This window comes from Phaethon aethereus (assembly GCF_964289735.1).
Source record: "Phaethon aethereus genome assembly, chromosome: 11".
In the NCBI taxonomy this organism is placed as follows: domain Eukaryota; kingdom Metazoa; phylum Chordata; class Aves; order Phaethontiformes; family Phaethontidae; genus Phaethon; species Phaethon aethereus.
The window spans coordinates 11,727,710-11,741,061 of NC_138587.1; the positions used below are offsets into that span (position 1 = coordinate 11,727,710).

Consider the following 13,352-nt stretch of genomic DNA (forward strand, 5'->3'; position numbering starts at 1 on the left):
TTTGGACAAGTTGTGTCACAGCTCTGCCTCAGTTTCCCAATCCGTAATATGGTACCATCCTCCTCTGGGAAGCACAGCACAATTCATTGCTTGCAAAACGCTTTCAAACCCTTATGTGAAAACCTGCGCAGCTGTGCAAGGCAGCGTACGCATACGTGTTTTTTCTGTTTCTTGGTAACAAAACCCTAGAGAAATGATGTAAGCTGCTGTATCCATATTAAACCCGGTGTCACTGGCCCCAGTGATGCTTGTTCTGCAACGGTGTGATTTTTGGCCCTCGGTACATGCTGAACAGCATTTGAGTTGAATATCTCATGAATGCTGAGCCTCCAGAGCAACTGCTTAGACTCTCTTGGTTTGTGAGAAAGGATCTTGCTTTAAGGAAGGTGAGATTTGCTGTGAAATGCAGGAGAGCCACGGATGCCTTTTCCACAGACGCTGGGTGATGTTGCAGCTGTGCGTGGTGGTGCAGACACACCTCACGCTGCCCAAGCAGTAACGCCAACCGACTCCCTAGGGTAAGGTTATTGCATGGCCTGCCCTGGCCTCTCTGGGTTTCTTTTTAAATTAGCTTGGGTGTAATAGTCCCATGTTAATCACGCCTCACAAATATTGCTAAATTGCAGACTCCTGACCTTTGATTTGAGTCAAATCTTTCCCTAGAATAATTGATAGAGGCTTGATTGGTATTTCGCCAACAAATGGCTCTATAAAATGGATTTGGAGCAGTTCTCATCTATGCCACTGGAGAGGAGAATTAAAAGGGATGATGGGGTGGCCCATGCTGTGTACGGTGGGAGGACGGACCATGGGCTGGAGGCGGGACTGTGATTTCCTACGGTCTTATTGATACTTCGGTCCTGGCATGGGAGAAGGTGCCCAAAGCCATTTCCTCTCATCATCGTGCTGAGACCTGCCCTTGGCAAAGCTGAGAAGCTTGGACAGTGGGTAAAACAGAGAGGAGTAGTTATTTTCCTTGTAAAGAAAGGTCTACCACTCCAGGAAGCTTTTTTCAATTTTTCTTTTTTTCCTATCTCCTTCCCTTCAGCTGGAGGAATATAAGTCTGTGGCCCTCTTTAGAGGGTGTGTGCTGGACACACATGGGCTGCAAAACCAACATGTATCTGGTGTTTGCCGTTGGAAGAGATCCTCAGTCTCTTGGTGCTTTCTTTGCTAATGAAGGCTTAAGTGCACTTTCTGCAGGACTTAGCTGGGTGCTTTGTGCATCTTTTGATTGAACTGGGGCTATGCTTTTTGCCAGGGCCTGCAGGTCTCCCTCATGGTCCTTTTCAGCAGAGAGCAAACTGTTTTATTTGAAGCCTTGAATAACCTTTACCATGGCTCATTCCTCCTCCTCCCTCCCCTGTAGAAAAGGGCACTGCAAGTAGACCAGGGCCTGAACATCCCGTGGAAACTTCCTAGAGAAACTTCTGTCTCCAGAGACTCAGCATCTTCAGCAAATCTCAGGAAAGACCTCGCTGCGGCTTACCTTCTGAGATCTGCATCCATGCTCCCATTTATCAGAGAGCAAGAATGAGCCATGCATCAAGTTTTGGAGCCAAGTAGCATCAGCATTTCTAGTGGAGCATAGCTTTGGAAGAGAAAAGCCTTGCTGTGAATAATTAAGGGCTGAGGAGGTATCGGGCTCTCAGAGGGCTCTGCTGGCCTTTCCTTCGAAGTGGATGTCTGGGTTTCTGTGAACTGCTTTTGTGGAAGGGTCAAACTACATGTGGGGTGCTGGTTGTGGGTTGTGTAGTGGTGACAACGTGTTTGTGAATCCAGCCTTTTTACGACGGCTTTAGGTAATCTGGAAAAAACTGTTTATAATAGAGGTGGAGGGAATTTCTGTCTAATCAGCCACAGACATGGGCTTTCTTCTTCCTCCCCCTTCCTCAGAAAAGATGCATAGGTATGGTGCAGGCTTATGCTAACAGCTGCAATTTCGTAGGAGTTTCGTAGTCTCACTTACAGCATCTATTAAGCTTATTGGAGAAATGCATCTTTTAAACATGAGTTACCCCTGTATTGTCTGATGGGAGAGGAGGCTTTTGGAAGCATGCAGGTAGGTAGTTCTGTGTCTCTGCTCCCACGGTGGCACTGGAGGAGCTGAAACAAGCAGTTGAGGCAGTATTTCAAAGCTGATGCTGAAGAACACGGGAGTTGGCTGACTTGTGTGCTGCATCAGCCCTCAAGACTTCTGAGTATTTCAGAAAGTGGGATCCTGTTTCTTTGTGCCTTTTTGTTTGTTTGTTTGGGAAGAAGCCTATAACAGTGATGTCCTTCTGATCTTTCTTTTTTTGACTTTTCTTTTAATGCTGTTGATGTGACTGCTGCACAGCCTTTGAGCAATCTCTTCCTCGACCTTGCTATTTAACCCCAAGAAAAGAGGCAGGGGGGTTGTTTCTATGTGTGAGTAGTTGGAATATCTCTTCATTTCATTATCATATATACTTTATGCAGAAGCAATTTTGCCTCTTGAGGGTCCTTCTTTGTTAAATTACTGTAGGAAGTCCAAACTATAGGTTTTCTGATACACATGGTAAGTCAGTGCTATTGGCTGACCCTCTGAATTTAGAAATGGGAAAGGCTGAGAAGTGTCTTCAGATGGTCTCTTGTTTTGCAGATACTGTAGCAAATGCTTCAGGTCCTTTACTAGTTGAAATAGCAAAAACTCCGGGGTCTACACTAGGAATCACACTGATGACAACCACACACCGGAACAAGCAGGTCATTGTCATCGACAAGATCAAGCCGGCCAGCGTGGTGGACAGGTACAGATCTGAACAGGCTGCTCCTAGCTCTGCTTTTACCTTCTCCACGGCTTTTTTGTCTCCTTGTTAGTTATATGTACCATTCTTCCCTGCCTTGCCTTGTTCTACATGTTCTTAGCACTAAGCATGCTAGAAATATCTGACCTAAAATCAGTGGACACTCCTCACCGGGAATGAATGTAACTTAGTGCATGTGAAAGCTGATCTCTTTTAAAAACCTCAGATCTGACTTCTCTGGAGCTATGGAATGGCAAAAACTTATTCTGGAGACTTCTGGCTAGAGCCTTTTCCTGATGGGCAAGTCAGCTAGTCACCCTTTACATGGGGATGCAGAAAGACAGACCGTGATGCAGCCCTAGCCATGGGTAGTTGTGTTGCTGAGCTGAACTGCTGGCTTGTAGGACTCAACTATACTGTTGGGTGACTCGCAGCTATCCAGACTAGCTATCAGTGGGAACTATTAAAAACCTAAAAGGTCTTTCCCAAGTCACCAGCCACACTGACTCAAGCATGAACTATCTTAGTTGGTATTTTGGGCGATGCTTGAACCTAAGGTTCAAACTGAAAGTAAAAAAAAAAAAGAGATATGACAATAAATTCACATGAATTTACACAATAAGTCACAGTTGGATTTTGTGTGTTTCTGCTCCCAGTAGTAAGGATGTGGATTTGGGCCATGCGTATAATTACCTCTCTTGCTGTTTCCTTTGCAGATGTGGCGCGTTGCATGTTGGCGACCATATTCTCTCCATTGATGGCACGAGCACAGAGCACTGCTCCTTATTAGAGGCAACTCAGCTTTTAGCTGCCACTTCAGAAAATGTCAAGCTCGAGATATTACCTGTTCACCAAAGCAGGCTGCCTTTGAAGCCTCCAGAAACAGGTGTGTCCTCCATGCAAACACCGTTGGTTGCCCTCAAAACTCACTTGAGGTCCTTACTGAGGTTCTTGCTGCTTTTGAGTGCTGGCAACAGACTCCAAAGAGAGACAGCTGTGGAGGGGAAAAAACTGATGTTTTGATGAAATGCATGTGATTAGATGACGTTCTTCAAGGATGTGAATGGGGGAAAAAAGGTAACATCTGTGCTTGAATGGGGAAATTGGAGTTGGGAATCCCAGGGTTTTGCAGCGCTGAGTGCTGTGCAAGCCGCTTCCTTAGTACCTCAGATAAGAGACTTTAATGGAGAGGGAGGAAAAAAACCTTGGTGCTGGCAAATGTATTTCTAAGCTCAGCTTTCATTTGCTGGTGTCTGGTAAGGCTTTGTAAAGGACATGTCAGCAACTAGGTGGAATCCTGCTGGGCTTCCTTAGGAAACAAAGCTGTAACACAAGTGTTCATCTTCTGGACCATGCTGTTTGAATGGCTGTTGTGTCTGAGCAGCCGGGGTAGAGTGAATGCATCTGTAGCTGCTGCTTTTCACCACCCCCCACCAAAGAAATACTGGGAAAAAAATTCTGTGTCCTTTGAAATCAAGCCCAAAGTGCTTGTAAACATCATTAGGAATTCACCCTGATGAGCATCCTTGTTGCCTACTTTTAGTTTCTCCTTCCACGTGAGAGGCTGACTCAGGCTCTCATATCAACTTCACTGAGAACATAACCTCAGTACTAGTAGATTTGTTGCAACTCTTGCCTGCAGTTTTGTTACAGTCCGTATTGGTGGTCTTGTAATTCAGGTGTTTCAGGCATGACTGTTCGGTACCACCCCCTTTTGCAACTATTTTCAATCACTTGTCCCTCAAGAACATGCATTTTAATATTATTGGTGCACAGTAGCCCTGGGCACAGCTCTTCTTTCCATGCTCTTCTACAGTGGTTTGGGGAAAGAAGGAAAGTATCTGTGTTGTCTTCTTTAACGTGATGAAACATAAAATCTAATAACATTTCCATGTCTATAAATAAATCTCTTACATGTCCAGTCCGGTTTGTGCAGAATTAAAGCAGTTTAACAAAGTGGGGAGATGACTTGACCTTTGTGCCCAAGAAAAAATGGAAAGCTATAATCCTTTTTCAATGGCTGTTAAAATGAACTATTCTCTTCCTTCCATTAGTGACCTCGTCCTAATCTCCTTTCAGAACATATGCATTCAGCAGCAGCTCAGGAGAGGGAGGAGCTGTGGAGGGACCGCTCAGTGTGTTCAGAACCTTTCTACCCAAAACTTCATACATCAAATCAATTTGCTGTGGCAGAAATTCAGAATACAAACCTAGGAGAAAAATTGCAACACATTAATACGAAAAATAAGGGACATAACAATTGTTCCCACTCTTGATTAAACTCTTTAACATGTGGAGGATCATAGGGAAGGATGCTGCTCATCCACACGGCTGTTAGGAGGCAGAGGTGTGTGGTTGGAGACCAGTGCTTGGGCTTACACCTTCACCCGTGCTGATGGGGATGGGAAAGGGAGGTGGTGGGGACAGAAGGGAGAGCGCTTTGGGCAAGAGGAGCAGCTCACAAAGCAGTGCTCCTCAGTGGTGCAACCAGCCACGGCACCATGCAGCCCATGGTGAGCAGATGAGGAACCGCACCAAAGTTGACAAACTGCATTTGGACATGGGAGAGAAACTGCCTTCTGCTCCAGATGCCGAGTGCCAGCTCCACAGGCTTCTTTTTCTGGGTTTAGGGAAGCAAACAGGGGCAGTAAGGAAAAATGGACCATGCAAAAGCAAACTGTTGTGGTTGGCAAGAGAGTGAAGCCCAGGGAAAGCAGCTGAGGAGAGGACACCATGCAGACACATCCCTGTTCAGCACTTGCATTACTGAGTCCTTCCAGTCTGTCCCTGCATGGAGCTTGTCATATTTTTTAAACGTGGCTTCTCATGCAATCAAAATCCAGCTGTTGAGGAGGTGGAGAGGGATCTGAAGCTGCAGCAGACCATATTTTGCCATGCAAAACCACGGTCTAATGCTGAAACACAGGATTTGTCAAACACGATTTGCTTTCTCTGTGGCAGTGGGGCATTTGGAGAGTTTGTGGGAGGATTCTGCCCTGTTCACAAGACCAACAGGAGCGGATGGTGCCCAGGAGCAGTGCTGGGATGGATGGGTTTCCTCAGGCAGGGGTGACATACGAAAGCATGGGGAAGGCTGTTGCAGATTTTTATCACGGAATTGTCCAAAATCTTCTCTTTCCCAATGCACTGACAGCTGAGTTTCAAAGGCACTTTTTTCTTTTGTGTCAGATATGAGCTGGGAGAATGGGAGAGTTTTAATTACTATAAATGGATTAAATTATTTTGTATATATGCCCATAAGATCACTCCCTCATGTTCAAAGTGTTTAATTTTATTAAGAACTTTCCTTTCTGTCAAGATGTAGCTACATTTATTAATTTGATTTTTGTTTTTAAAAGCTGCCTGGCTCTGAATTTACTTTTGAATCCACAAAATAGAAACCCCAGAGCTGGAAGTGGATTTTTAAAGAGCTTGATAGAATAAGTGCTAAACTCACTAAATGTTTAGCAAAGACTAAGTATAATCGCTATATTGGTTGGAAAACTTGACATAAATGATTTGATACCTGTGATGCATGCACACAAAATAGATTTCCACTGTTAAAGGCACTAACAGATAACCTTTAAGTGAGATCTCTGGATGGACTCACTAAATAAACTGAGTCCCTGTGCCAGGTTTGGACCCTCAGAAAGCCCTGGTAGTAGCAGGGCTGGCAGTGTTTCTGCCTACTTGGAGGACACAGAGCCTGGAGGAGATCTCAGCCTGGAAAGGTGGTTGCCAGTCACTGCAGGGGGTTGCAAGGTGAGCTGGAGGCAGCCCTCCCCTACTCCTCCCTTTCAGCCATATGTGCACCCTGCAATGGACTCCTGGCCCAGAGCAGCCGCTAGACAACCGAACGCTGAAGCCAAGCAAAGCGCTCAAAGCAGTCCTTGGCATGTGCCGAGGGCACTGAGGGTGGCAGCGCTGGCAGCACGGAGGGAAACGGCGCAAGGAGGTTTCCCCGGTGCTGTCAGATAACGCTGATGGCCTCTGCGGGAAACTTGTGGCTGGAGGGAGCTTCTGCGTGTTCCACAACAGACTGCAAATGGTGATGACATCTGTGCACTGCCAGCATGGCTTAGTCAGACCGTTGGCTCAGGGTGCGGAGGTTTTTGTGGGGAAGGGGTGGATTTCTGCCACTTCGCATCAAGCGTCATGAGGTTATGTGGGGATGTGTTTTCACTGCTGATACTTGACACACTGTGGCTGGGTCCTGGCTTGTTCAGAGCGAGTATGAGGTTCTTTTCTACAATATCCCGGCTTATACTTCTTACCTCTTCTTTCTCTCACTTCTCCTCCCTGCCTGTGGTCATTTCTGCTCTCCTGGGTGCCATCAGTCAAGGTGCAGAAGAGTGACCACCACCACTGCTGGGACCCCTGTGTCAACTACTGTCACACCCACCACCCCGGGCACTGCAAGACACCCACTTGGAACCAGACGTCTGGACAGGATTACTGCAAATGTAACCCCAGTGCACGGCATTGCCCCCACCTCTGCGCATCTTCGTTTATATTGTGCCCCTCCATTTCCTTAATACCCAGCTGGTATTGGCTTGTCACTTGTTTCCTCCTCGGTGGCCTGGGTCTGTTTCCACAGGTCCAGTGCTGAGGTACAAAATCAGTGTCTGCAGCCCAGCACACAGATCTGCTGACTGCAACAAGAGCAGCGTGCTGGGCAGACCCATGCTCCCACTTCTAACCCCATGCCCCAGTGCCTGGTTTCATATGGCAAAAATGAGTTGCTGTGGAACATCTGAGATGCAGAAGGGCGTCTCTGGTGACATGTAGGAATGTGATACAATGACGCATGCAGAACAGCCCTGATGCCATACAGCATGTTATAGCAGCAGGATTATGGCTGCTTCAAAATCTGTGAACCCACCTCTTGCAGGAAGCAAGCTCTGTTCAGCCCCAGGTTTTGTGTCTTACAGCAGTAAGATGGGGAGGAGGAAACCTTGCACTGTCTGAACTGTGGGAAGCAAACAGGGCAGTTCCATTGCTTAGCAGCTCAAGTTCAAGCTATGGTTTCCCTTTGTATGTATTTAAGTTTCATTAGTGCCATTGTGCTAACCTGCTGTTGGCTACCCTGCAGCCATGACGCACTTCTCACCTGGTGGCCTGGATGCTGCAGGACATGCAGCCCGGTCACTGGAGTCACTGCACACCAGAGAGCAATGTCCATCTTGAGCCCAAGCTTACTCTCACAGCTCTCCTGGAGCTGCAAGCCCAGAACAAGCTTCTCACCGTGTCTTGAGCCCTGGACCAGGGAAGAAGGAGCTAGTCAGTTTGATGAACACCTGTTAGGTGAACACACTGCTGCACTTCTCTCTGCACATCCTTAACACGTCCTGTATTTCCCCAGCTCTGGTGGCTGCCAACTTCTCATCTCCCACCATGAACGCGCAGGGCTTCCCCTGCCAGAACTCGAACACGCTACCTCGCAGCTCCCACCCCATGAGCCCCCGCACCACCATGCTCAGGAGGAGGCAGAAGAAGAAGGAGCACAAGAGCTCACGTAAGAGTGGTGGTGGGCTGGGGCTGGGTTGGATGGGGTATGCATGCTTGCCTTGCTGTCCTTATTGTCGACGGTTAGCTGGGGTAGGACCACTTATCTCAGCACTGTCAGTGCCTCCCTCACCCTCGGTCACTGTCCCCACCACTGCCAAGACTGAGGTCTGTGAGCAGACCTGCTATGTTGACCATGGCTACTCTGACCTTCTGCCTCTCTCCTCCTCTCAGTGTCACTGGCCTCCAGCACGGTGGGTCCTGGCGGGCAGATAGTCCACACGGAGACAACAGAGGTGGTGCTCAGGGGAGACCCTTTGAATGGCTTCGGACTTCAGCTCCAGGGAGGCATCTTTGCTACCGAAACCCTGTCTTCCCCACCTCTGGTCCGTTTTATTGAGCCTGACAGCCCGGCAGAGAGGTTAGAGACCTTGCCCTTGGATGCTGATGGTGCTGCTGCTGAACGTTTCATGGTTTGGTTTGTTTTCTCTCCTCAGAGGCTCATTTAGATATTTACTATCATCCTTGTAATATCTCCCATTCTTCACTGGGCATGGTTTACTGTCACTGCCATTTCTGCACTCGTCGGCTGACCGCGGCCTCCCTCGCATCCCAGGTGAACGTCTTGGCACCAGGCTGCGGCTGTTCTGGGAGGAGGAGGAGGAAGGGAGCGTGTGTCTGTGTGAGAGTGCCATTCCCATTCCTTTTTTTTTTTTTTTTTTAATAGTTTCTCTTTGAAAGATAAAGCTTTTGTCTGGGTGCAGAAAGGGGAAAGATCTAAACAAGTGGGCCCAGCAAAGTGTTTTCTGCCTGGTTTCATTGTAGCAGAGCCCAGCTGTACAAATTGGCCTTAAAGCCAAGGTTTTGACCTGCAGAGGAGGGCTCGGGTCGAGGAGCAGATAGGTGCTGCATTTAGGCACTCTTGCTTTTGGCTCTATAGTGCCGGGAAAAGGGCAGAATGGAGGAGCGGCATCAGCTGCCGCGTGTCACCCCCGGGATGCCGGGAGCAGTAACTCCTCCGGCGGCTGAGCCCCAGCTCGTGAGCTCTGGCTGCTCTGGCTCAACTTTTTCCAAAACCCTTGCCGGCTGGATTTAAAGTCTGCTCGAGTGTCAGTGCACTACGACGTAGATGCCTTCCAGCAAGGTTTTCCTTGCTAAATGGGCCAGGTCCCAGCACAGCTTGAGCTCTTGTGGGGTGGGAAGGAGAGCTGGCTTTGTTGGGCAGATGAAGTAGTGAGGGGTGAGTGAACTGGCACTTATGCCCCCATGTGATTTCCACCCCTGTGATTTCCACCGGTGGTCTGTCCTGCCTAGGGGTGCCTGAGGTGCGACGATGTGGCAGGGCTCAGCGCCTGCTGCAGACCCTTCCTTGGGAGGAGAAGTCTTCAAAGGCCTCGTCAGCATGTGCTGATGGTTTGGTGTCCCCCGGCCAGCCTGGGAAAACAGCACACGGGGGACTTGGATGTCAGGGAAAGCAGCTGCAAAAGGAAATGCGGGTCCTTGCCGCGCAGAGCGGTCGCTGTGTGGTGGCTTCTCCAGGCGGCCGATGCAGAAGCAGGGAGGAGGAGAAGCACGAGTGCCTGGCGCTTGTGTCTGGGGGGGGACAGGGACAAGGGGCTGGCACAGGAAGAAGAGTTGTCCTGAGTAATACAGGTTAAGAGATATTTTAAAAGCCTTTTATGCCTTTTGTTTGTTTGTTTCTTTCTTTCTTTCTAAACAGGATTTAAAAAGGGAAGTGATGGTGTTTTGGGGTTTTTTTATCCTTTATTACCAGGGTGAATTTGGCTCACACTGCAAAGCAGCAAACTCCTTTTCTAAATCGGGCAGCAACAAAGCCTGCTGTCCCAGGGGAGGGGGGAGATGTGCTGAAATCCGCCTGGCTTTGTTTTATCCTCTTGCCAAGCCTGGAGCGAAAGTGGAGACCCTCGGTGCGGTCTTGCTTGGCTCTAATGTGTCACACACGCTGCTCTGCCTCGCGGCTGCCCACCCAGCAGGATTCGCGCTCTCCCGGCTGCCGCTTTCTGGCGACGGGGAGCAATCCTCTGCGTTTGCAGCCGGGATTTGATTGGGGGATTAAATCTCTGCTGTGTGTTTCTTCCTTTCCTAGACTGTGCTCCTCATCCTAAGCTGGCGGGAAAACACTGTTTTTCCTCCCCATCTTGAAATAAGTGCATTGGGTTTGCAGTGAGGTGAAAAAGGCAGTTTTATGTTTTTGTTTCACTTTTTGTTTCTTGCTATCCCACAGAGCTTATTTGCCCCATCCTTCCTAGATACCTTAGTCCCTGCCCTTGAGAGGTTCTGCTGTAACTGCAGCCTAGGACATTAGAGCCATTTTTCTCCCCTTTACCAAGCTGGGCTCTTGGCTGAGTTATGCTCTTTCTTGTGCTGCAGTTGCTGCCCTTTGCAAAAAGAGGGCAAGCAGTGGGGACCTGTGAATCTGAACGTGCTGTTCCACCAGGGCATGATCCACAATCACTTTGTCCATCTGGCTTTCCATGGAGGAGTTGCCTCTTGGGTGTATAGCAAATTTGAGTGCTACCAGGGAGGAGAATGGCATCACGCTCTTTTCAGGGAGGTTGGGCTGCCTCACGTTTATTATCTGCGTCGTACTAGCTTGTGGCAGGCAGTCTGAAGAAAAAGCTCTCACCTCCCTGACTTGTGATTTGTTTTACAGCCAATAGCCTCTAATGGACCTCCCTCCCCACCTGTTGTTTTGTTTCCTGGGTGCAAGATGAAGCCTTTGGGCTCCAAATGAGACAGTGATTCAGCCCCTGTTATCAGCAGGGAGGGTGGAGTAGGAAGATGCCTGACATCCCCTCTTGGCTGCCTCGAAACATGCAGCGTTTGTGTCCTTCCTCCCCCAGCTGTCATTGACAGCAGTGGGAGAGTATCTGGCTTCTCCATCCCAGTATCCAAAATCAATGCTTCCTGCTGAGTTACATGTTTTCTAGCTCTGCTCAGACACAGTTGTTTGATCGTTGTGTTTCTGGCTTTTGAGTACGAGGAATTTGCAAAAGGGGAGTTTAGCAGCTGAGTGAAGCCGTCAGCAAAGCTTTGATCTTTTGGGGGCTGTGACCTGCCCACCGATGTGCAGACACAGATGTACAGACATAGAGAGATGTGCATGTCTGACCTGTGCAGGCCAACGTGGGGGCATGTAAGGGCATGACGGGCTGGTTTCTGCAGCCAGCATGTGGCCGTGATCACAGCTGCTGCCACCCCAACAGCTGGAGTGACCACACAGATGTTAATGATGCTGAGTGAGATCTTCAACTCATATCCCGCTCAAGGCTTGAATCTGCCTGCTCTGTGTCTAGCAAGACACCTCTGCTGCTCCGTTGCTGTCTTTGAGCCCAAGGAGTGAGTCATGACAAAATGCAAATCTCTGCAACCCCAGGGAGACATTCCCGTCAGGGGATCCAACACATCCGAAGGGCTGTCTTTCACTCCAGGCGATGCTTGTACTCTTGTTCTTTCTGATTTTAAAGCACTTCTGCCATGATCTCAAAGCACTTTGTAAGCTCTGATGTTAGACTGTGCATCTCTGAAACAAATGGCCTCTCTTTGGCGAAGCCATCCGAAAGGTTTGCGTAGGATCCCACAGCAGAGCCGAGGAGAGGTCTGCAGGAGCCTCGGCTCCAGGGCCCTGCTCCTAGTGCAGGAGCACGTGACAGCTGGGAACTGTCTCTGGAATTATTCTGAAGAGTTAACAAAGAACGTCGTGTCTCCTTGCTCTTGTGGGGGGAGCTAGAAGCTTGTGGCTTCACTCCACAAATTTTTTTAAACCTGCAAGACCGGGGCTTAAACAACCATGATTGACTCAGGCTAATAGTAAAAGAATAAAATACTTCTGACCTAACAGGCCTATAGGCTGGAAAACACTCAGGGAACGCTACCTTGAGTGAAGAAACACAAGAAACGGTTGTTTTGTGAGAAGGCAGCTCTGGTGGGAAAGGTGGCAAATGTGTGCTTTGATGCTGTGTAAAAGCATCCTGTGATCTCCCAGGCCTTGCAGCTGAAACAGTGGTGCCAAAGTGGATTGTGTCCTTGTGTGGCCTTGAAATGACAAAGTGGTGTCTGTGTGATGCAGATGTTGATCCTTCCTTTCTGAAAGGGCCATAGTGGCCATAGCAAGAATGCTCTCGGTGCAGGAGGATGCGTCTCTGTCATACTCCTTGCCATCTTCATATTTATAAGCTGATATTTCCAAGTGCATCTATGTGGCTGCATAGCCACAAGTCCAGTGAAGGACCGTAATTAAATTTGATGTAATTTATTTGCAAGAGTGGATTCATTTATACACCATGGAGTTGTCTGCTGTAATCCAAGTCTCCTTGAACAAACACTTTTGAATTTACATCTCATAAAATAGCCAGCGTTCTTCCATGGATGGCATGAACTCAGGCAGCAGTGTAAATATAATGCAAGTTTAAAACCTTTCTACCAGTAAAATAACCTCCCTAGGCTCTCTCCAAACGTGCTCATATCTCAGCTATTGATGGGCCACCAGCAAAAAACTGTTGTGCTGGTGCATTTTTCTTGAATATGGATGTGTGTATTTTTTCTTGACATCCTGGCCTTTCATATGTGTCCTGTTGTTCGGAGGTGAATAATACAGCCCCTGTCCATTGCCTTTGATGTTACCTTCCTGTGCCTGGAAGCTGTGGTACCATGTTTTCTTACAATTGAAATGGGTGTGAGTGATGAAGAGTGGCTGGAAGGATTAGTAAAAACCAAGCTGTCTTCCATGAAATATCAGTGGAAGCTGACATCTAGAAAGGAGAGGGTGAAGGACGTGCTTGATCATTAAACAGCAGGGGAACAGATTCTCTGGAGAAGGTTCAAAACAGGATAGCTGATGCCTTCTGGGAAATCTTCGTGGTAACATAACTCCAAATGTAGAGGTGAACTTTAGACTTGATCCCCTAACCCTCAACCTGTTTTGGAGACCACTCTTTAGCTTACCTTAATGCTACATGAGGAATGGTTTCTCAAGCTCTGCTCAAGTGGACAGCCTTATAGACAGGTGGTGAGTGGAAAAACTGAAAAGATGTGGTTATAGCGAACAACTGATGAAGG

The 13,352-nt window shown here is 48.2% G+C and overlaps 1 protein-coding gene across 1 annotated transcript in view; it reads left to right on the forward strand.

Annotated features, from left to right (window-relative positions):
• The window catches only part of GRIP2 (glutamate receptor interacting protein 2), a gene marked incomplete at both ends in the record, with an annotated part of 286,640 nt that overhangs the window by 236,948 nt on the left and 36,340 nt on the right, over window positions 1–13,352 (forward strand). The window contains 5 exons of the mRNA XM_082004592.1: window positions 2,624–2,771; window positions 3,485–3,654; window positions 7,106–7,231; window positions 8,131–8,283; window positions 8,508–8,694. Coding sequence (XP_081860718.1) covers window positions 2,624–2,771; window positions 3,485–3,654; window positions 7,106–7,231; window positions 8,131–8,283; window positions 8,508–8,694 — 784 coding nt within the window. The remainder of the gene's footprint in view (window positions 1–2,623; window positions 2,772–3,484; window positions 3,655–7,105; window positions 7,232–8,130; window positions 8,284–8,507; window positions 8,695–13,352) is intronic.